Genomic DNA, 22064 nt, shown 5'->3' on the forward strand with positions numbered 1-22064 from the left:
AGGATGCAGCTAAAAGAACACGAAAATAACATCTTCCCGGAATTTGTGGAAATAAAAATGAAAGATTTTTTTACTTGGGTATTGGAAGTAGTTAAAACACCAATCGAAGGTGCTACAAAAGATCAATGCAAGGAAGAAGTAATCTTCTTCAAGCATTTTCTCTTCAATCTTTGTGGAAAGAAAAACGAGGATCTTTAGCTATGTCTCGCTCTTTCTCACCATCTCCTTCTACTTGGTTTGCAAGGGAAACCCTATTTCGCCAGAAACTGCCAACTACAACCCAAAAAGTTCTTAACAAATACCCAAGAAACAAGACTGCAGAAATTAAAAGCAATGAAAGTTCTTTTATGCTTGTTACTAATCTCAACTTGTTATAAGTTAAGGTAGAAGAGTATGCTGCAAATAACAACAAATGCCAATGAACCCTTCACTAAATTGAAATGCCCAAATCAGTTTCGAGATGAAAGAACCAAGCTTGGAATTCATGAAACTTTGAGCTTCAGACCTTTTCAATGGTGGGCGACTGTCTATAGTTCAGTCACAGCTGAAAACTTCCATCAAAGTATTTTCGGAATGTTACCCACACAGAGTTTGTTGGTCAATTTTATAAGCTGCTTTGTTTCTTCATCCAACTGAACATTATCCTTTCTCATTCTTTCAGACACAATCAGAGGCATTTTACCAGCTTTCTCATATGTTCGAAGTAATCCATTATATATCTCAGTAGTTACATATCCAGCATTTCGGAGAATATTCAGTAACTTTTCAGCAGTCTCAATATCACCTTTCATCTCAAGCTTACTGAATATTTCTCTGACAATCTTATCGTTGGGTTCCCATTTCTTCACACTTTCAATAGCTTTCTGGAAGTAATCGATAACTTTATCAATGTTCTTGTTCCTTTCCAAGTAACCCCATGTAAAAAGCTCGAAAGTAGTATAGCTAGGAGATATCCCATTTTCAACCATCTCTTCAAGAAATGTCTCTGCCTTGTTCATCTGATTTTTGTTAATGTAAGCTGCAAGAAGTAGGTTCGAGACTCTCGAATCACCTGTTCCTGAAACAGATACCCATTCTTTATAGATATTCTCCGCTTCTTCCATCTCCTCAAGTTTCAGAAGAGAAGCTATCATACTCATATATTCTGCATCATTTGACTTCCGAAAAGTTGATTTTATCTTCTTCCACGTTCGATTAACTCCGTCTTTATCACCCAAGTTGGCGCTCAAAGTTATCAAGGAAGAAAAAGCAACACGATTTTTTCGATGGACCAATTTCTCCATTTCTTTCAGAGTAACTACCGCCTTCTCATGAAGATCATTTTTTATATATAAGTTGGTAAGTGTGCTATACGTTACCCAATCAGGCTGAATTTTCTCCTGTTTTAGCCGAAGGTGAACCTTTTCTGCAGTTTTGACATTGTTCTTCGTAGCACATACGGTTAGCCATAGGTTGAAAGTAACCACATCTGGAGAAGTATTCTTTTTTAACTCTTCAATCACTTCAGGAACCTTATCCAACTGACCATTGGAAATATATAAAGACAGCATATGGTTAAAAGGAAGAATATTCTTTGAGAAACCACATTCTAACATTTTCTTCATTAAAGCCTCGGCTTTCGTAGTTGATTTGTTCTGTACGTAAGTATGAAGTAGCGCGCTACATGTAGGTTCTCCTCTCATTTCCTCCGGGAGATCTTCAAAAAACTTTTCTGCACTAGATAAACCACGAACTTTTGCAACTAAGTCCAGATGGAGTGCATAGTCGCCAGGTAATAGTTTCATATCTTCCTGAGTTCGCATCCACTCACATATCTGCATTAGAAAGAACAGACTTTTAATATTCATGTTTTATGTCTTACAACCTCTAGCAAGCAACATTCCTATCGGCCCAAGGCCTATGTTGGACCCCAGTTTGAGCCCTAATATGGCTTGCAGTTTCACAATTTTGTATGCACATCTAGAGGGGACCCACGAAAGTCGTTGGATCGTTTCACAGGCAGAGAGTTCAGACACTTTTTTTAATATTAGGCCTATGATATAGAGCACACCCCACAATAAATATAGATATACACACACATACATACACTTGAAATGAAGTAAAATTTTATCTATTAACTAATTAAAGGTCTTTCAAGATTTCTGCCTGCCCTAAGCACAAGTGAGAATGGCGTGAAACTGCAGGAAACCTCATAAGAATGTAAAACGACTTGAGTGGACGGGTCAAAGTTTAACCTGCAAGTCAAAATGAAGCCAGTATACCAGAATTGGCTTCATTGTATTCTGTTTTCCCATTAGGGAAGTTCACATATCAAGAGTTAAAAAAGATCATGTATAATTCATACTTCACCTTCACTTGCGAGTTCATGTACATTAAAACATTGAATCACAATCAAACATAACAATTCAACTTCGAGACTTCATGAAATTTCCAAAACAGTTTTATTTGATGGAGGAAAAAAATTGATAGATCAATCAAAATGTAGCTCTTAACAATAGTGAAATAATTAAAAACCAAACCAATTATACGCAATGGTCAGCATTGGTTTTGAAGAGGCTCAAGAACCTCGCCGCCTGAGGTTCGAAACCTGTTTTCGTCCACGGAAAGCAACATATGATACGACTCAACCAAGTTCGGTTTATCACTGCATAAACCCTAAAGAAGGAATGTCATTCCCTGCCTATAACTCCTACCTATATCATAAACCTGCTGGAATGAGGCCCTTTTCTACCCTAGATTCATCTCAATGTTGCCATCCACAGTTTATCGAACATTTCGGTCATTTCTTCACTTGCCCTAGACCCAAATTTTTGTTTTTTAATTTATATTCTGGAGAACCTATTAAAATATATATATTTACTGATTAGGAGATTTTGTACCAAATGAACTAGTTTTAAAACTTGAATCTAGTTCCAGCATTTAAACAAACAGCTTTTCTCATTGTGGTACTCGAATTAGTGTTAGACACCCGTTCACCAATTGAAGAAAGAGAACCGAAACTAGGTCTTTGCTAGGAACTACACTCAGACCAACTTACTAAAAGCTTAAATCAATCATCCCTGATATCTTAACCAACAAAAACAGGAAATCAGAGCGAAAAAAATCGCTCATTTTTTTTTTCTTCCTTGATCATGAATGAAAGCACTCCTAACTCCCCACCCCACAAACCATAATCCCCTAATCAGAAGTTCGGAGACAACATAAACGGGAATACTGAAGAAAGATTCGAACTTTTGAAAGATTTAGAGAGAGAGAGAGAGAGAGAGAGAGAGAGAGAACCTCAAGAGCGTGTTTGTAGCGTTTGAGTTTACGAAGCTCACGAACAGCTCTATTGAGCTCGTATTTTCTGACGATTTTCCCTTCTTCGATCCATTTGTTAACTGTAACTACAGCACTTCGTTTTGGGTATATGAGACTGATTAGTCTTCTCCCTATTGTATCTCCACCATCACTACTACCCTTACTCTTCTTGATCATACCGCCGCCGTTACTGGTGCTTGTGATGTCCCCACCACCGCTATTAGTACTTCTGCTGCTAGTGATGTCGCCACCATCATCATCACTGCCACTGTAGACGACGGCGGCCTTCACCGCCACTTCTGTTGAAAACGAAAGCCTCCTCGTAGAGAGGGTGGTGGTGGTGGTAGCTCCTCTCAAGCAACGCGCCAACATTTCCGGCTAGACAAACGTAAAATGGGAGCTGAGGGAACCAGCTTCTTCAATACTTCTACAAGTGTGGGTAACCCAAGTTCTACTTCTATCTATGTAGGCACCTCCACATTTTGATCTTGGCAACTCTCTCAAGTCTATTCTTAGTAAGCTTATGATGTTAAAAGCCTGTAGGAAGAGCTCCAAAACTTGGGTTGTGACTTATGATCTGGTCTTTTCTTAAAAAAAAGACTTATGATCTGGTCTTATATACCAGCTACGCCTTTCGAGGGGCCTAGGTTGGTCAGAAGGGGAAAACTCGTGCCGGCCTAGAGGATAGATAGATAGGCCCATGTCATAGAAAACCTTTTACCATGTCGACTGGACTGTGATGCTTATTACTTTTTGCAATTTTGGGCCCATTTAGCTTTTCGTTGGAGAAACATGAACTGAACTATAAGCGGGAATTTTTTCAAGTCCACGGAGCTTCATCGTCTCTCTGACCACGCTCACATCGTCCCATTTACTGTCTTGAGCTAACATGTTGCAGAAAAGCACAAAGTTCCCTGGATTTTTTGGTTCCATTTCCATTAAAATCTTGGCTACCTCATGTCCCAACTTCAAATCATGGTGTATACCACAAGCAGACATTAGAGCTCCCCAAACTGGTGCAGTCGGCTGCATAGGCATCTCATCAATGAAATTTAATGCTTCCTTTAGCTTTCCAGCTCGACCGAGCACATCCACCATTGCAGCATAATGATACATGTCGGGAGTTAGCCTGAAATCTCGAGTCATGGAAGTGAAGTAGTTTCGCGCTTTTTCTACTAGGCCCGTGTGGGTACACGCGGTAAGCAAACCCATGAATGTTAGATGATTGGGAATCACTTTTCTTAGTCGCATCTCGTCGAAAAGTCTGAAGCAATCATTACTTTGTCCGTGTTTGGCGCAGGCTGTTATCATGGCAGTCCAAGCAACCACATTCTTATACTCAATTCTTTGAAATTGTTTAGCTGCACAATCGATGGACCCGAACTCAGAATACATATGAAGTATTGAAGTAGCAACAAACACATTAAACGGATCGAACCCACGCTTAATTGCAAAACAATGTATCTCTTTTCCTTGTCGAAGTGATCCCAGAGCAGGCATCACCGAAACCAACATCGCAGAATCCAAGTCAACTACATTACTCCATTTCTTCTGCAACAACGAAAGAAATGTTTCGAGTGCCAAATGCTTCATATTGTTGTTTATATAACCAGATATCATGGTAGTCCAACTAACAAGATCTCGATTACCCATTCTTTGAAAAACTTTCTCAGCAGAAAACAAGCACGAGGATTTCAAATACATGTCTATAAGAGCATTCTCCATAAAACAAGATGAATTTAAACGCCCATTTCTTCTGAAGATATACGCGTGAATTGAACGACCGTTACGAAGACCAGAAGCACCAAGATGTGAATGCGCATGAAGTAAGGTGGAGATGGTGACAGAGTCAGGGTCTTCAGACATGTCAGAGAAATAAGAAATTGATTTTTGGGGAAGTTTATTTCGAATGCACCCAGACATTATTGTATTCCAAGTGACTATGGTTCTTTGAGGCATTTCATCGAACACTAATGTGGCGTCTTCAAGATGATTACAAGCACTGTAAAAGGAAATGACAGCATTGGTGATGTAAACATCAGATTGGAACCCAAGAAGAAGAATAAGAGTGTGAATCTGTTGGCCATGTCTTAGAGAGAGAAAGGAAGAAGAGAGAGAAAGAGTGGTGGTGGTGGTGGTGGTGGAGGTGCAGGCTTTGAGAGCGATTGGGAAGGTGAAATGGTCGAGTAGTTGGATGCAAGAACGGTGCACTCGAGAGAAAGTTTTGAGAGCTTCATAATAAGCACCGCGGGAAACTTGCCATCTCATTAACCCATTCATTATTTTTCTTTCAATACAATTTTGATCTTTCTCATCTAATAACTACTGATCACCCTTTCAATAAGAAAAAACTACGGATCACTAATGTCATTGATTTGTGTCGATATATTTTAAACTTGTACGATAGAAAAGAAAATTTGTTTTTTATCCAGCTACTCTGTGTTCGTTGGTAAGAGAGGTTTAGTCTTCCACTTTTAAGCGACTGGGTAGAAAACAAATGAGTGGACGCCACCTGTCAGAGTAAGTTCCACTTTCAAGTGTTCGAAGCACGTTGACAATTCAGAAAAAATAAAAAATTTGCTCAGAATTTTAGAGGGAAAGTATTGTGATTCTTTTAGAGTGGTGACAATAGAAACATCGAGAGCAATATATTGCATCTGAATAGCCTATATGTCAATGAGAAATGTTGTTTAGAACGAAGAGGTAAAAGCGACTGGGTAGAAAACAAATGGGAGGACGCCACCTGTCAGAGTAAGTTTCAGACCACGTGATTCTCTCTAATTTTATAGATATTACAATTATATTTACATTTTAAGCGTGTTTAGCTTTAGGTCCAGATCATATCCAAACAACACATAAGCCACTCCACCTTATAAGTCAAGTGTTCGAGGCACGTTGACAATTCAGAAAAAATAAAAAAAATCTGCTCTGAATTTTAGGGGGAAAATATTGTGATTGTTTTAGAGTGGTGCCAATAGAACCCCAATAAGCAGATCGCTCTCTCCTTCTCTATGTCTCTAAAAAGATAATCAAATCCAAGACTTCAACGTGATTTTCTATTATTTCATTTTAACGAAACACAGAGTTTCTTGTGTTGCAATATCTCCACAAATTTCAGAAGATTTGGTGAGGTAAAATTTTAGGATTTTTTTACGGTTTTTTCTATTTATTAGGTTTTCGTTGAGGTGAGAAATGACAGCTTTAATCGATTTTTTGTATTCAGTATTTTTTTTGGGTGAAAAATGACTGTTTTGATCTTGATATTGAAATGTAGTTGTTTGTGGTACTTCTCTGTATGTTTATTTCGTCATTGCCTGCGGGAATTAGTAACAACAATGGATATGACAAAGACATTTACACATTAACCACTCCAGATAACATAGTGGGCTGATTCAAGTTTTTGAAATCGAAACTTGAAGTCAAGGAATCCTTACTTGTAATTTGACCATTAGATCTTGAATTTCTTACTTGTAGGGGCCTTTCCTCTGTAGGGTCCTCCCTAAGTTGCCTAGGCGCCTCCACGAGCACCTCCTTCTCTCCCACTTTTACGTCAATTTCTTTCTCTCTCTATTTTCTCTCTCAATTCTCAATCTCAAAATCAATCAAAGACCAAACCTAACAAAATCCATTAATCAAAGTATTCAAAAAAAAAAAAAATCCATTAATATATCAACAAAAACTCATTAACCAATGAAAGATTAAACATCATGAAGGATATAAAAAACCTAGGTTTCTTTTTAGATCTTCAAGCTTAAAGGAAATACAAAAACCATTAATTATCAAGCTTAAGATTCTAAGTTTTGTTGAGATGAATAAACACTAGATAGGGGATGAAGAAACCAACCTAGATTCAGGGATGAAATATCAACTTCTTCCATTTTTTTTCCTGAATCGAAATTCAACTAAAATAATAACAAATGGAAATCAAACCCAACGAGAATCATTAAATTGTACCTTGAATAAAAAAGAGTTAATTCCTATATGGCCCCCTACTTTGTGACCAGCTTCCTTCATGGCCCCCAAATTTCTGTAAATTCAAATATGACCCCTTATTTTCATAGAAATGTCATAACTACCCTTCCCATTAATATATTTTCAAAATAAAATTAAAAACAAAAACCTAAATTCCACCTCACTTCCCTCTCCACCACTCATCTCTCTCCACGTCACCTCTCTATCCAACTCACCTCTCTCTCTCTCTCTCCAAGTCAGCACTCTCATGAAGGTCGCCGGCCGGAAAATTTTCCGGCCGGCGACCTTCAAACTTAAAAAAAAAATATATATATATTTTTTCACTCATCTCTCTCTCTCTAAAAATTCCGGCGAAGGGGGTTTCCCTTCGCCGGAATCTGGTCTCTAAAAAGAGGAGATGTCTGAATTATTATCTTCTCAGAGTAGTTTTGTTTCATTAATTTGAGTAGTTTGATCAATACCCACCCACACGTTAAAAAAGATGAATCTTTTTTGTATTAAATGAAATCGAAAATTCAGTCAAGTGTTTCAATTTTGGATTATGGGATTGGTAAATTATGTTTAGATCCACATGCAGCAAATCTAAAAAAAAAAGATGAAAAATACACCAAACAGCAATCAATCAATCTGATAATTATACTCCAGAATGCAAACAAACCCCAATTACCAGTTGATTAAATAAAAACCCAAGTTTCGGGTGTCAACAAGTAGCAGAAGAAATCGATGAAGCTTGAAATGAAAGAGGAAAATAGAGGAAGAGAGATTGGAAACGGGTACCTGATTTGAGTGAATTGGAGAGAGAAGCAGATCGAGTGAGTTCAGTAGGGAAAGCCTTATATGGTGATGATGATGATGATGATGATGAGAGAGAGAATTTAGTAGGAAGGTGGAGAGAGAATGGATATTTGGGGTTGATTAAGGAAGAAGATGGAGGTGTTGAGAGACTCAATGGCACCGTAGTCGGCATTTTGTTTGTGATAATTCCCCCTCTGCTCTCTCTCCTTCTGTGGCTTCTTCTCCAATTCAGTCAGATTCAATTATACAAACAGGACAGAAATTAGAGAGAGAGGGAAATATCTGTGGGGGCCTTTTCCTCGATAATACCAATAAAAGAAGAAAGTGGAATTTGTAGCGTCGATTGATTGGTCGATTGGGTTATTACCTCATGTTTTATGGGTTCAACAGACCAGATTCCGGCGAAGGGAAACCCCCTTCGCCGGAATTTTTAGAGAGAGAGAGATGAGTGAAATTTTTTTTTTTTTTTTTTTAAGTTTGAAGGTCGCCGGCCGGAAAACCTTCATGAGAGTGCTGACTTGGAGAATTTTCCGGGCGGCGACCTTCATGAGAGTGCTGACTTGGAGAGAGAGAGAGAGAGAGAGAGGTGAGTTGGATAGAGAGGTGACGTGGAGAGAGATGAGTGGTGGAGAGGAAGTGAGGTGGAATTTAGGTTTTTGTTTTTAATTTTATTTTGAAAATATATTAATGGGAAGGGTAGTTATGACATTTCCATGAAAATAGGGGGCCATATTTGAATTTACAGAAATTTGGGGGCCATAAAGGAAGCTGGTCACAAAGTAGGGGGCCATATAGGAATTAACTCAATAAAAAAAGAACAGAATGGGTATCTGAATCGGTGAGTCTCTCTCTATATATATATATAAAATAATGGTGATATTCATCCCTCCTCGGTCCGAGACCTAATGCAAGGTTTAGATGCTCATGTTGGTCCTTTAAGTGCTTTAGGTGCTCATGTTGGTCGACAGGTATTTTCATCCTTTTAATCATGGTCACCTTTTGGGTCACAAATATTTTGCTCGATCCTGCGTTTTCGTTCCCTGTTTTATCTCCTCTAGAAGAATATATATATATATATATATATATATATATATATATATTCATATAAGTAACATTTTCCAAAGAAATAAAGTTCGAATAAATAATTCAGACACTAGTAGGAATCTTAATGGAATTGTCTCCTAGAATTTAGTAAAACTAAACTACTAGCACAAGACACTACAAAAGCATCTCGAACTTCACTTAGCTTAGCTTAGCTTAGGTATTGTAGTTCTCTTCTCCTTGTGATATAAACTGTCATCAACACCTTTATGTGATAGTATGTCTTCATTTCCGAAATAGTTTATCAGCCTCATGAAACAAATTGTTGAAAATGTCTTGAATATGGATTGATGTCAAACTCAGTTTACGGCCCGTCAACCAGCTTTCGGTCTGCGCAGAATTTTGGACCCGTTAGCGGAGCTGATTATTAAGAAAGTGTTGGTACGCGAAACAGAGCTCTAAGGAAGAGTTGATCCCCGAGACAGAGCTGGATAGCGGAGCTGACCTTATGTCGGTTATTAGTGTTAGCGTGTCCATGTATATTCTGAATTTAGAAAGAGAGAGTCAGTGAGGCGGTGGAATTAGGATTTTAGTGGCCATATAACTAAAACCATAGATATTTGTATGTTATTCTCATGAAAATATGTTGGATATGATTATGTCCTAATAATGGGCTAAAATATGACCATTTTCCTGATGACATGTTTGCATGGTTTACATAGAGTAAGTCTGCTTTTATGTTCTTTTAAGTAAGCTTAATATGAAATGATTAGAAAATTAGGGCACTAACATAGTCAAAAACAGGAAGTTTGATTGCATGATTCTGTAAGTATGAAGTGGATTCCCACTTTTGTCTGCTAGAACCAAAGGCTACATAAAATAAACGGAAAAACACTAGGTGAATTTAGGGTTTCACTAGACCCAAATTGATTGTCAAAGAAAATAAGAAATTAAACAAAAGTGTAAAGAGTCTTTCTTTTTCCATGGTTGGCTAAACTAAAAGAAAAAAAAAGTAAAGATGGGTTTTTGGGTTTTAAGCTCAAAATGTGATGGTTGGGGCTTGGGTATAAAGGTTAGTGCTAAGGTGCACATATTTTTATTGGTCTCTCTCTCACACAGTTTGCAGTTATATTTGAAGTGAGGTCCAAAAAGCATGCAATATTAGAAAAGCATAATCAAGCTCCTATTGTGTGTCTTTTATATGTTTTTGTTCAATAAAAGAGCTCAAGGAATTAGGACCAGGCCACCATCTAAATATCTAAAAGACCAAACCTAGTTCATTTAGCATCTAATCATATCAACCATAGTTGCATAATACCATTTCAGAAAAAGAATTGGCTAGCTAATTACCTTAAATCCGATATTCGGGGTTCTTATTACTATTCAATTATTTGGTTTCACTAATATTTTTCTTTTTAGTTGGTCGGCTTACGAAGAACACCCATTTATCAAATGGAAAGTGATGACCTAATGTATTGTGCAGTTCTTATTTGTTCTTTATTGATTTACTGACCTAGTTTTTCTTGTTGGTAGCTTTATACTTTTACTCATCCAATATGAGCCATTTCATGAGCAATTTTTTGGGTGGTTAGGTATCATCTACAAACCATACAAAATTGAGGATTAAGAACTTTTACACTGGATGTAATCAATTTTGCCTTACTTTGTGATGATCTATCTACAAAGCAACTCTATTAGCATGTGGAGTTGTTCATAGGAAAATGAAAGCTATGAGAAAATAAAAGTACAAATAAGGGATGGTTGATTTTTGCCTTACGACTCGAACCTTTTATTTGGAAGACGCGGAAAAATAAAGTTATTCATCACTCCTTTGAATTTATTCTTAATGGACTTTGTTGTACTTAAAAGTTTGATCCCATTTCTACAATTGGTAACCTAGAACCCTCAAATTTGGCATTAGAGTCACTATAGGTCTTATACAAAAGGTAGCTAGGGTTGTGAGTCTTGTCTTTTTTGTTTAAATAATAACAACTGCAGTTCATTTGTATCTGGACCATCACATGGTTTTAGGGTTGGTATGAGGTTGTATTTGTACTATTTTTACCCTATAGCTGTAGTTTGTCTTCCATGTTCTTTTTGATTTTTTACAGAGAACAAAGTTAGGGGAGTATAGCATTGTGATAGTAGCATAACACCATCCAATTTGCAGGAAATTATTTTTCATTCTTTTGATGCTCTGTATTAAAATAACCTAAAAGTCAGTCAACTTGTTAAGCATTTCTTAGAGAACTTCAATTAAATTAATCTTGTTTTTTTCTTTCGGGTACGATGTTGTCCAATAGTTTTATATGGGTTTAGTGTTGTTTGTAGACTACCCTAATTTTTTTTAAGGTTGCTTTTATACTACATTTGTATTTGTTTTTGTTTCTAGGTTAGTTCTAAAATATTATTTGAAGTTCAAATTGATTCGGATAAGATTTAAGAATATATGATTTTGCCTGAGTCGTCTAAATGTGTATTGGGTTGATGTGTCATGTGTGGTCTTTTTGAGCTAAATGATTCAGATTCAGACGACGATGAGTGTGACAACCCAGAATCAACAATTGAGAACAAGAGAAAGAAAGACCACCTACTATGTTAAAAAACTAGGGAGAGGGAGCAATCATATTATGTTTGGTTTATGTCACTTCGTCTCTTCAATGTATGAGGTGGAATGATAAAATCTTTTGTTTTCATTAGGCATCAATTTTGAATTTTGATAGGTTATTAGGTGGTCTTAAATCATACTCAATTATGTTTAGGTGAGATGAGAAAAGCTTACTAGGCAATGGCTCAAGTCACTCTGACGCTCAAGTCACTGTGACTAAGGCGAGTCAATTGACTCTATAATTTTGACCACATAATGAAGAAATAAAACCCACTTGTGGAGTGGGAAGACCACATAAATATGAAAAATATAACAAGGAGTGAGAATAATGGAAATTTGCATTTTTTTTTTAATACATGAGAAATTTGTGAAAAAGAACAAATAAGAGAAAAAAAAATCACTTTCAGAGTAGATTTTTGGGGAGAGAATCCCTTAGATTTCTGCTGATTGTGTTGGGTTTCTTTTGGATGGAAGACAAAGCTAGCTCTTTGTCTTGGACCAACTTATGAAAATCAACCCCCTATAATATAAAATTGTAAACCCTTTCCCTCTCTCTATTGGAGTAGTATTTTATGAGGTGAGGCCGTGAGGCAGAGAAATTAAATAACTTTAGGGGTGTCAAAGGAAGTCTCTCTCTTTCTCTCCACACACTTGGTACTATGGAACTTTTTTGGGACTACAAATTCACACCAACCCTTCTCATTTTTTCTCATTCATTCTCTTCTCCCCTTCATTTCAAAACTTCTATTCTCATAGCTTTCTCCTAAAATTCCTCTTAGTATTTACTTTCTAAGCTCAAGTAAGTCTTTCTTTTTCTTCATGAAATTTCAACTCATAACAAACCCATTTGTCCTCTTTCTTTTCTTCTAAACATCTCATTTCTTCCTTGTCATTCCCTTTTATTAAATATTAGTCATGTCATCAATGGTATGTCAAGGTTTACAATTTTGTCTCGAACCACCACGAGGTTTAGGTGGGTCTTCTCACGAATCACATACATTGTATGGTGAAACTAATTCTGATTCCGACAGTGAAATACAAAATCATCAAAACATCAACATCACCGCCAACAACAATGACTGTTGTACTGACATTAACATGAACAAGAAGAGCATTGGAGGATGGAGCTTAATTCAAGCTCTTACTAATTCTACCCAAATTCCAACCATTCAAGAAAAGGAGACCTCTTACATTCATCCACTTGATAAGCGATATTCGTCCAACCTTAGCAAGAAAAGCTTAGAATTATGTACGGAAAGTTTGGGGTGCGAAAATGGTACTGATATTAGGGAAGTCAGCGATATTTCTTCTACTACTTCATTGGACACGGAATGTGGTAACGAATTCTCTATGAAGGAGTGTGGAAAAGAATTTCGTAAGACGGAAAATGGAAAAGAATTTTCTAAGAGGGAGCGATTTGCATCACGACATAATTGGGGGACTAATAATAAGAAGGTGAATCATGGTTCATTTCCTCCCCCTTTGACATCAATTAGTGGTCGAAATTCTATTCAAATTAGTCCACACCGAGAAGGTGGTAGATTAGTTATTAAAAGTGTTGTTGTTCCTCCCAAGCTGACTTATTTTCAAGCTGAAAGATGTGATGGGCGTCTTCGACTTCACCTTTTAAAGAATTTTGAATCTCGTGGTCCCAATGAATCTAATTTTCAAGAAGTCATTCAAGAAAAGATTTGTTTTGAATGTAACAAGGAGGAAGAAGTAGGTGAATGTGTAGAAGGACAAGAAAGTGGAAATGAATATGAAGGAGAACTAGACCAAGAAACAGAGGTGGAAAATGATTATTTAGACAAGGAGATTGAAGAAAATAATGGTAATGTTGAGGGTAAAATGGGGATAGAAAATGTTCAAAGGGCAACTAGGTGCAAAGAAAGTGGGAGAGGGAAGAAGCGTTTGATGATTTGGGAACCTTTTTGGGTGGCCACTTAAAAATCACCTTTTTTGGATCTCACTTTTGTTACAATTCTTCTTTTTATTAGTACTTTTTTACCCTCTTCCTATTAACCTTTTTCACCACCTTTTTTTGGGTTAATATTTTGAAGGCCATTTTGTCCACTTAGGGTTTTAGTACAATTTATCTTTATGTTGTGTGGTTATTTTTGTATTCCCAACCTACCCGTCGTCATATGTAACCCTTTATAATGGGAATAAAACATCAATAATGAATTGTGCAACTTAATCGCACTCATGGCATCAAAAAGTTGTAGAATAAGGGCAATATGAATTTGATCTTCTTTGTGTACATATTAAAGGATTTAAGTAAAAAAATGCCTCCGATCATAGAAGTTAAGGGTATTTTAGTCATTTAAGTATATCCGAAGCCGGAAAAACCCAAGTTCAAGTGAAATGTACATAGTAGGTGCTGGGACCTACAGAGTCCAACCTCACAGCTCCATGTGCTTCTCATTCTAATTTTAACACAATCAAACATAAACTCGGAGGACTGTACTGGTTAACTATGGAAAACCATGTCATTGTACCAAAATGTCCTTAGCTAACTCATCCTTTTTCACCTCATAGGGATAGGTTTCTCACTTATAGTGAGGGTAAAATAGTCATTTTATACGTGTCCTTCAAAACTTGGTTCAGAAATTGGAAGTATTGTTTGTTTGGGATAATATGAGATGAGAAATGTGAGGGTAATGTCTAGGTTAAGATTGGAAAGAATGGTATGATCATTGAACTAGCTAGTGCATCCATTCATTATTTTGCGGGTCATTGTTTGCAAGTTTTAAGGGTTTTGGAGATGGAGGGATTTGCTAAGTTGGGAAAATAATTCTGTCGGTACGACTATATTTAGCTGAGGTGCCTATAAGAGAGTTGGAACTCATAATGGGCCACGCAGTATAGAGACTTCGTAAATGGGGTGTTAAAGAGTTAGTTTCTTGATCACGTATCTCACTATCCAGAACCAAACCTATTAAAAAATAAAAATTATGGAACTGGAATCTGTACTTATTAAAACTCAATGCACAAAATTTGAAATCTGAACATACCTAGAATTGGAAATTGGTGATAAAGTTAAATCTTATATCCCATTTTCGTGAAAAAAAAAAAATTATCTATGAAGTTGCCTTGGATCTTTCACTTCGATCTTCCAATGTTCATTAGGTAAACTACCACTTTCTGCTATCTTTCTCCATTTCTTAATCCTAAAATCCATTTTCTCAGAAAGATCACAATATCTCTGCAACTTCTTTGTCATTTTATCATAAACTCCCCACCATTTGTCATTAGCTGAATCACTTGCATATATTATATGATCAATTTTATCCCAATTACAATCATAATCTCGATAACACATCCACGGCTTCAATCCCAAATAATGAACTGCGTAAACAGATTCGGGTAACAAATGTTCTGTATCACTTCCATTATCAAAATTCTTCAAAAAATTCAACTTTATTGGTAATCTATGCCACCATGTAAATGCTTCATTTAGAAAACCTTGATCACCTCCATTATATGAAACTATACTAAATCTTTTCTTCATTAGCATTTCAAATACTCTATCCGATGATTCGATTACCATTAACCCAGAGTTAAATAGTACTTTATCATTACCCACAGCTGATAATTGAGGATACTCGAAGAATTCGTCGATGTTTTTTAATACAACAAGATCAGAGTCTATAAACATAATCTTGGTATATTCTGTCAATTGCCATATTCTAAGTTTACTATAATTCCATTTGTTATATGCATCTTTTTCAGCTAAAGGACTTCGAATTCTTTCGATATATTTGGTTTTCCATCCTGCTGCTCGAAGACCACGAAGACTCGTCTCTGATATTGATTTATCGACGAGAATTACAAGATCTTTTGTAGAATTTGTTTGTAGTATACTTTGTGCTAAAGCTATGGCACCACAAACATAGGATTCTGAGGAATGAAGCATTGTTACATATGCTTCTCTAGGGTTATCAGATTCAGTATGTCTAGTTCTGAGATTTGATAAACTTTGATTCGATTTTTCTTTGCCTGCATTTAAAGAATAAGTAGTAATTGAGATTTAGTTATGGTTCACCAAGAGGAATAAATGATGCAATGATATATCATAAATTCACTCATACAATACTATGATATCAAGGAGCACATGAGTTCTAGTTCCAGTGTTTGTGCATAAAAAGTAGTCACATGACTTCCATGGTTAGTTTTCATGATTTTTTTAGGGGTTTAGGGATAGTTTACACGACAATTACGTGTTTATTTCATTGTTGATGTATCTATGTCATGTGATATAAATATAATACACTGAATTGAAAAAATTGATATAGAGGGTTGCATTTTAGCGCCCTTTCTATCTAAATAGCTATATTTTTCATTGTGATGTATGTTTGTCGTATATTTTTTAATTCATAATAAATTTTAGTGTTTGGTAGTTTAAAATAAACTCTATAATAATTGTGTCTAGTTATATTTCCATTTTGCGCTCCTAAAAACTAATTTGGTTTATCAAAATGCTCTTTTAGAGATCGGCAATTTTTTTTCTTTTTTCTTGAACACAAAGAAGAAGCTGGTTATCTTTACAATATCACTTTAGTGAACTAGTCGTCATTAGGACCAAATATGAAGATAACACGTAGCTTTATTACGTAAATTACTATATAAGATATGAAAAGTTAACATTATGACTAAATAAATCTTAGGAATTAGGAAAAGGTATAGGACTTTTTATATATACACGTTTTCTCTTAAAAAATACAAAAAGCTCTTCAAAGACGTGAAAACTACAAAAAAAACATCTTTCAATAAATTCAATTATCCTGACTACCAAATGAGTTTGAATAATAAAACAAACAATTCAACCAAAGAAAAAATCATTAAATAAATCCACCTCTATTCCTAACCACTGCCTAATTGAATATACCAAATGATCAATTCAATGACAAAGTCTAAGAATTACTAATACTAATAGAATGATTAATTGTGACGAAACCAAGAATCAAAAAGTTAATTAGATAAACTACCAAGAATCAAAAAGTTAATTAGATAAGCCACTTGAGTCAATCTACTTATATTCCTAGGTGAATGAATGGCTTTCGAAGCCAACTACGGGCCAAAAGTGAAGTGGCTAGCCCGTGACTCCCGAGGCCAATCACAGCCCGAAAAGTGATTCGTTAGCCCCGACTACTCAGTTTGTGAAGAGTGAAAAACAACTTCAGCAATCAGGACTGGCCATATCACTTTCCGGGTCGAGATCGACCTCGAAAATTGGACCATTTAGGGTAGTTGTTTGGGTGTTTATATTCATCCTTCACAAAATATGCATAAGAATGAGTATTTAGGAGAGAGAGATAAAGTTTTAGAGGGAGAGGGAGAGGGAGAGAGAGAGAGAAATGACCTTGTTTCTTATAATTTAGACCAAGTTGACAAGTACCAACAGGCATAAGGACCTTTTGTTGCAACCTCTTCAAATCAGGTTTATAAATCCAAACCTTCTCATTATGACTCATAAGATCGTCCAATCTAAATAACTCCCACATTGGTCCACACGATCCAATAAAAACTACATAAACAGATCGATCTCGACCGTCCATTTTGTTCCTCCAACCACCATTTCTAACAACCAAATTAGCTACAATTAAGTTAATTTGTAGTCTAAACACATCTCTAATCCCTTCTCTAATTTCATAATTACTAGTATCATTTTTACTAAAGCATGGTAATTTGGAGACAACCACATCGAATTCGTCGTAATTTTCAAAAATCGGCATCGGGATATCCATACACGATGGTGATCTCCATTTCTCTTCTTCATCAATCCATTCTGGAAAAATATCTTCCCATTTTGAATCTTTTGAAATTCTATCAAAATTTACTAAACTTGTTTTACCTCCTAATTCTTCTTCCCATTGATCTTCTTCTTCTTGATGATCATCTATATTTAGTAACCCAATTTTGGTGATACCCTTTCCTTTCAATTCCCTCTTAATGAAATCTAAAGTTGAAGAAGATGATTTTTTCTTCATGGTGGATGATTGAGATTGTTTTTCTCCATTATGGGTTTTGATTTTATGATGATTATGATGATGATGTTGGTAAGAATTTTCAAGTCTTGAGGTTGCTATGAAGATTAAGAGAGATAGAGTTAGAGAGAGAAGAGTGACAATGAAGAAATTGAGTTTTAAGGTATTGACTCTTGAAACCATTACTCTGTTTTTTTTTTTCTTGTGTTGTATTTTGTATTTTAGAGGGAGAAAAAACAGAGAACTCTAGACAGAGAAAAACAGAGAACTATATAAAGGTGATTAGGTGATTAGGTGATTAATTGATTGATAAATGACTTCAATTAACGTCTTAATAATATCTAATTAGCCGAGTGACCCATTATTGTCTCTTAGACTATGAACTAGGGGAATACAACGAAGCTTTAAGAGATTTGGCTTATCTCATTAATAATTAATTGTAACTTAATAAATTCTTTTACATATTATTATTTTCTATAATTATAAATTTTTGAGTCCCTAATTTTGGAATCCATTTTTAAGCACGTCTTGGTGGAATAGGATCATCATAGACAAACGTGTAGCATAGTGGTTCAAGGTTTAGGGGCTAATGAGTTGGTGGTTGGTGAATCCAAAGTCAAAGTGAAGGTGATCAATCCTTACATTTTCAAACTATATATTGAGATTATTTTCTAGTATGGTTTTGGTTTATTAGGATTTTAGCACTCTAGAGTAAAGATTAAAACTAAAATCTACAAAAATGAATTTAGATATCAACCGACGAGGAACTAATGACTAACTCAAATTTTAGCCCAAGTTAGCCTACCAACAATTAGAACGCAGCCAAAATTGTTTTCGCAAGCATTGTGTTTGGATGAGATGGTAAGACGCCCGCCCATTCTATTATAATTAAGCAAAATTGTTTTCAATGAAATAGATTTTAAAACAAATGAAATAGATAGTTCATAACCAAAATACTCCAATCACTCTCAACAACAACAAAAAAAAAATACTCCAATCTTGAAAGAAACCACACACAAACTATTAAAACTTGTAGAGGATATTATCTTTCTAACACTGGTGCAGATTAGATCGTTTATCTTTTCTACACCTAGCTTACTATACATGAAATTCCAAGTGTTCGAAAAACACCCCCAACCCCCATCATAGTGACCAGTTAATCGAGCCCTAACATGGACATGCTCGCGAGACCGACGGACTGCACCTACTTATTTAGGGAAGACATTTTCCCACAACAACACCCAAGCCTATCAATATAGACCTAATGGATCACCTGCTCTTAGGGGTGTACATTTAGTATTCTCCATCTTATTTTGATAATCCAACCCCCAACTGTTATAAAAAGATTAGCTGACCAAACAACATTGCCTGTTTATTTGCATGATCCACTGCTACTTCATTTCACCCACATCCGTTTGCCTTATGTAACTACAGTCCACCTACATATTTCTTCAGTCTAGAAAAAAAAATTTGATTATATTTTGACTACTAATCTTCCATTACCACAATTTTCGATTACCAGTAACATATCCTCTCTCTATCTCTAACTTTCTTCACCTCTTCGGTCCACAGAATGAGTTGATTGTATTTTGTCAACTTTGAAGTTCAAAATACTCTTGAAAGTGAAAAAAAAAATGAAAATTGTGCCACTACTAACTTTTTCCTAAGAAAATGTCAATGTTTATTTAAAATGGACACTAATTTTCTCTAATATAAACAATTATTTAAAACAAAATAGAGATTCCGTGATTTTTCTTGAAGGCCTTCTCAAGAATATAAAGTTCGTTGACCACTTAAGTTTAGTCCTACCATAAACCTAGCATGTTCCATTTCCAGTTCACCAACTTCATGTTGGTTGACAATGGGAACATTGGAACACATGGCCACATTCATCAAATTATCTTTTAAACATATAAATTAGCTAATCACCCAAAAGAACCCAACAAATATTCCAGTCAACTTTGGCAAATATTCTACCTAGATTACAAAACCCAAACTTATCTTTAATGACTCGTATTACACCTCCTAAACTTATCTCAAAGAGTTGAGATTATTAGAACTGTCGGGTGCCCACTCGACACGATCAAGGACTGCTTTCACGCAGATACAACCCCAGCGGAATTCTACCAACGACATATCCTATTTGGAGTGGTAAGAAACCAATTCAGAAATAAAAGACGAAGCTCAAAGTAATATATGTATCAAAATAGAAGTCTAATTACCAAGCAAATCAATCTCCGTAGAGTTTCTATCCAAAACAAACAACACCCCTAAATAAATGCTTACCAACCTATAAAATCTTTTCAGAGTGAGGCAGAAAGGTGAGCTAGATTGATCAACGTTTTCCACCACCACCTCCAAGTTTGGCGCCCTTTGATGCACCACCACCCTTTGGCAAACTACCCTTGCCCTGAGATTTCTGAGATTTGGCTGTTACTTCGGCTTTCTTTGCCTTCTTTTCATCCTTGGTTTTCTTGTTTCTTTCCTTGATTTCACTGAACAGCACCATCACGACACAATACAATATAAGCAGAGAGTAAATGTCGAATGATTTTCCAGCAGTTTCAAACCAAATCTTACCGAAGAGCAGCTTCACGGGCAGCATCTCTCACTTCCGACTTCTCAGTTCTTCTCTTCTGGATGACTTCCAAAGTAGCACCGACAATTGATCGGGAGTAAGGCTTCTTGGTGGCACGTCTCCTCTTCTTGACTGCTTCAGCAGCAATATCCTGTTATCATTTCATCAGAAGAGTTAGTAGGTCGTGGTTTACAAATAACAAGTAGTGATCGTAAAAAAATATATCTCGAGAAAATGTACCACAGGTAATCCTTTTGCTGTAAAATGAAAAGAAAACAGTTAAGATAATGAAAACATACCTTCTTGTGCTGCTTCCTGTACATGGCCGTCCATGTAAGCTTAGAAGGCTTAAGCTTGTTGTGGAAGTACCTTTTGCATTTGGAGTTCACAAAGAGGAACACCTAAAACCAATGAACCAAAAGACCATTCACTTAATTGTAACAACAGAAGAAAAAATTGTAGGCTCCAGAGCTGAGAAGTGAATAGGTAAGAAACCAAACTTACCTGAGAATCGGAACGGATAAATCTTATACCCCTACCCGGGTAAATCTTAGCACCACTAAAACGGCAGAGTTCAGTCCTGAAAGGATGATCATCATAGAATAAGTCTATATTGGCATTCGATGACTCGATAGTAACTGTCGATATTTTGGTCAAGTTAACCTAGTTAAGTTAGGTAATACATGATCGATACGCTTCTTTGTCTAGCAAAATTGAAAGTAGTGTCACCCTATTTCTACTATCTTCTCCTATTCTGCGTTTCTAACCTAGAATTCTAATACAACCGAAGCATTAGGTTTTAATTAGTCTGGCTAAACAGGAATGTGTATATTTATGCTGAATCGGAAGTGGAGTAGTGCTTTTCGTAGAAGCTTGAACAGCCTCGATCTATTAGTCTGCCAGGCACTTCTCATATTCCAGTCAGGTAGCAAATAACAAAGCGAAACTAGTTCTTAATCTTACCCTAATTATGACATTCTCTCTCCCATAGCAAAAAAACATAAAGAAGGATAAAACCATAATTTCCCTCTAGTTGAAGTAGTAGTAACCCATTATTTACTTGGTTCATCTTTTTCCCAAAATAGAGTTTAATCGATTGAACATCTGACTGTGATACAAGTTGAAAATCTAACCCAGAAAATATAATCTATAGTGGATCAAAAACAAAGGTTCTTATCGAATACCAATAAGAATTCTAGGTTTTCAATCGATTATGACCTACTACAAACATATTAGCTCACCATGAGTTAATAAAATGCAAACCCTAATCTAATCAAAAAGATTTTCTACTTGTAATGCCAATTGATTACAACTAATGACTTCAAATGACGAGATTTCGCGACAAGAACAATAAATCGAATCTCCCATATATGAAAAACCAATATGCTAGATATAAATTGAGAAGAATCAAAATGTAAACAAAAGGAAGAAATTAGGGTTACGTACTTGAGCACCATGGTTGATTGTTCAGCTCTCCCGCGCTTCGGTGCTAACACAAACCCTAGATGCGTAAACGAACAATTTGTTTATATAAGGTTTGGGCCTTTGGGCTTGGAGACGTGTGAGGAATATTGTTGTACAAAAACGATGTCCAAGTTTTTTTTTTGTTGAACGACAATGTCCAAGTTTTTTTTTGGCCGCGACTTTGGGGAATAAAAAATAATCTCCGGGGAATAAATTCTCTAGGGAATCCATATTTTTTTGTACATTCTCCGGGGCATATTTTATTTTAGTCCAAAAACTTACTTGATCAAACATTGACCCCTAATCTTCATCTTCTTTA

General features: G+C 36.0%; 5 protein-coding genes across 6 annotated transcripts; 1 reads left to right on the forward strand and 4 right to left on the reverse strand.

The window, feature by feature from the left end:
• Window positions 1-324: 324 nt before the first annotated feature.
• Window positions 325-5669, reverse strand: LOC147570101 (Pentatricopeptide repeat (PPR) superfamily protein). Its single transcript, XM_086656675.1, has 3 exons — window positions 3923-5669; window positions 3280-3877; window positions 325-1814 (listed from the first exon to the last, which is right to left on the reverse strand). Exons 2-3 carry the CDS (start codon window positions 3670-3672, stop codon window positions 558-560), a joined length of 1650 nt encoding a protein of 549 aa, XP_086512801.1. The 5' UTR covers window positions 3673-3877; window positions 3923-5669; the 3' UTR covers window positions 325-557.
• Window positions 4072-5580, reverse strand: LOC147570102 (putative pentatricopeptide repeat-containing protein At3g23330). The gene has a single exon (XM_086656676.1). The coding sequence runs from the start codon at window positions 5578-5580 to the stop codon at window positions 4072-4074; it is 1509 nt and encodes a 502-aa protein (XP_086512802.1).
• Window positions 5670-12461: 6792 nt separating the features above from the next.
• Window positions 12462-13799, forward strand: LOC147570103 (protein FANTASTIC FOUR 3-like). The gene has a single exon (XM_086672613.1). It carries the CDS (start codon window positions 12632-12634, stop codon window positions 13661-13663), a length of 1032 nt encoding a protein of 343 aa, XP_086528739.1. The 5' UTR covers window positions 12462-12631; the 3' UTR covers window positions 13664-13799.
• An 863-nt stretch (window positions 13800-14662) lies between these two features.
• On the reverse strand, window positions 14663-17969 carry PGSIP4 (plant glycogenin-like starch initiation protein 4). The gene is made up of 2 exons (XM_086656677.1): window positions 17079-17969; window positions 14663-15715 (listed from the first exon to the last, which is right to left on the reverse strand). The coding sequence occupies exons 1-2, from the start codon at window positions 17884-17886 to the stop codon at window positions 14793-14795; spliced, it is 1731 nt and encodes a 576-aa protein (XP_086512803.1). The 5' UTR covers window positions 17887-17969; the 3' UTR covers window positions 14663-14792.
• A 1622-nt stretch (window positions 17970-19591) lies between these two features.
• LOC147570105 (large ribosomal subunit protein eL24-like) lies at window positions 19592-21910 on the reverse strand. 2 transcript variants are annotated; one of them, XM_086656679.1, is made up of 6 exons: window positions 21728-21871; window positions 20786-20861; window positions 20581-20682; window positions 20284-20432; window positions 19994-20198; window positions 19592-19842 (listed from the first exon to the last, which is right to left on the reverse strand). In XM_086656679.1, exons 1-5 carry the CDS (start codon window positions 21736-21738, stop codon window positions 20039-20041), a joined length of 498 nt encoding a protein of 165 aa, XP_086512805.1. In that variant the 5' UTR covers window positions 21739-21871; the 3' UTR covers window positions 19592-19842; window positions 19994-20038. The 2 variants fall into 2 exon arrangements, with proteins under 2 accessions (XP_086512805.1, XP_086512804.1); XM_086656678.1 differs by lacking the exon at window positions 19592-19842 and having other exon boundaries at window positions 19867-20198; window positions 21728-21910.
• Between the last annotated feature and the right edge of the window lie 154 nt (window positions 21911-22064).

Source organism: Eschscholzia californica, unplaced genomic scaffold (assembly GCF_041429995.1).
Source record: "Eschscholzia californica isolate CP2 unplaced genomic scaffold, dmEscCali1.0.p SCAF_1, whole genome shotgun sequence".
Lineage (NCBI taxonomy): Eukaryota > Viridiplantae > Streptophyta > Magnoliopsida > Ranunculales > Papaveraceae > Eschscholzia > Eschscholzia californica.

Excerpts from the sequence above, each read along its gene's own strand:
- LOC147570101 (XM_086656675.1), bottom strand. The coding sequence starts at position 3,672 with ATGTTGGCGCGTTGCTTGAGAGGAGCTACCACCACCACCACCCTCTCT. Across the intron at positions 1,815-3,279 it reads GCTACAAACACGCTCTTGAG|ATATGTGAGTGGATGCGAAC; the intron begins GTTCTCTCTCTC and ends TTTCTAATGCAG.
- PGSIP4 (XM_086656677.1), bottom strand. The coding sequence starts at position 17,886 with ATGGTTTCAAGAGTCAATACCTTAAAACTCAATTTCTTCATTGTCACT. Across the intron at positions 15,716-17,078 it reads TCTAAATTATAAGAAACAAG|GCAAAGAAAAATCGAATCAA; the intron begins GTCATTTCTCTC and ends CTTTAAATGCAG.
- LOC147570103 (XM_086672613.1), top strand. The coding sequence starts at position 12,632 with ATGTCATCAATGGTATGTCAAGGTTTACAATTTTGTCTCGAACCACCA.
- LOC147570105 (XM_086656679.1), bottom strand. Across the intron at positions 20,433-20,580 it reads ACAGGAAGCAGCACAAGAAG|GATATTGCTGCTGAAGCAGT; the intron begins GTATGTTTTCAT and ends AAATGATAACAG. Across the intron at positions 20,199-20,283 it reads GCCCGTGAAGCTGCTCTTCG|TGAAATCAAGGAAAGAAACA; the intron begins GTAAGATTTGGT and ends GGTGCTGTTCAG.
- LOC147570102 (XM_086656676.1), bottom strand. The coding sequence starts at position 5,580 with ATGAATGGGTTAATGAGATGGCAAGTTTCCCGCGGTGCTTATTATGAA.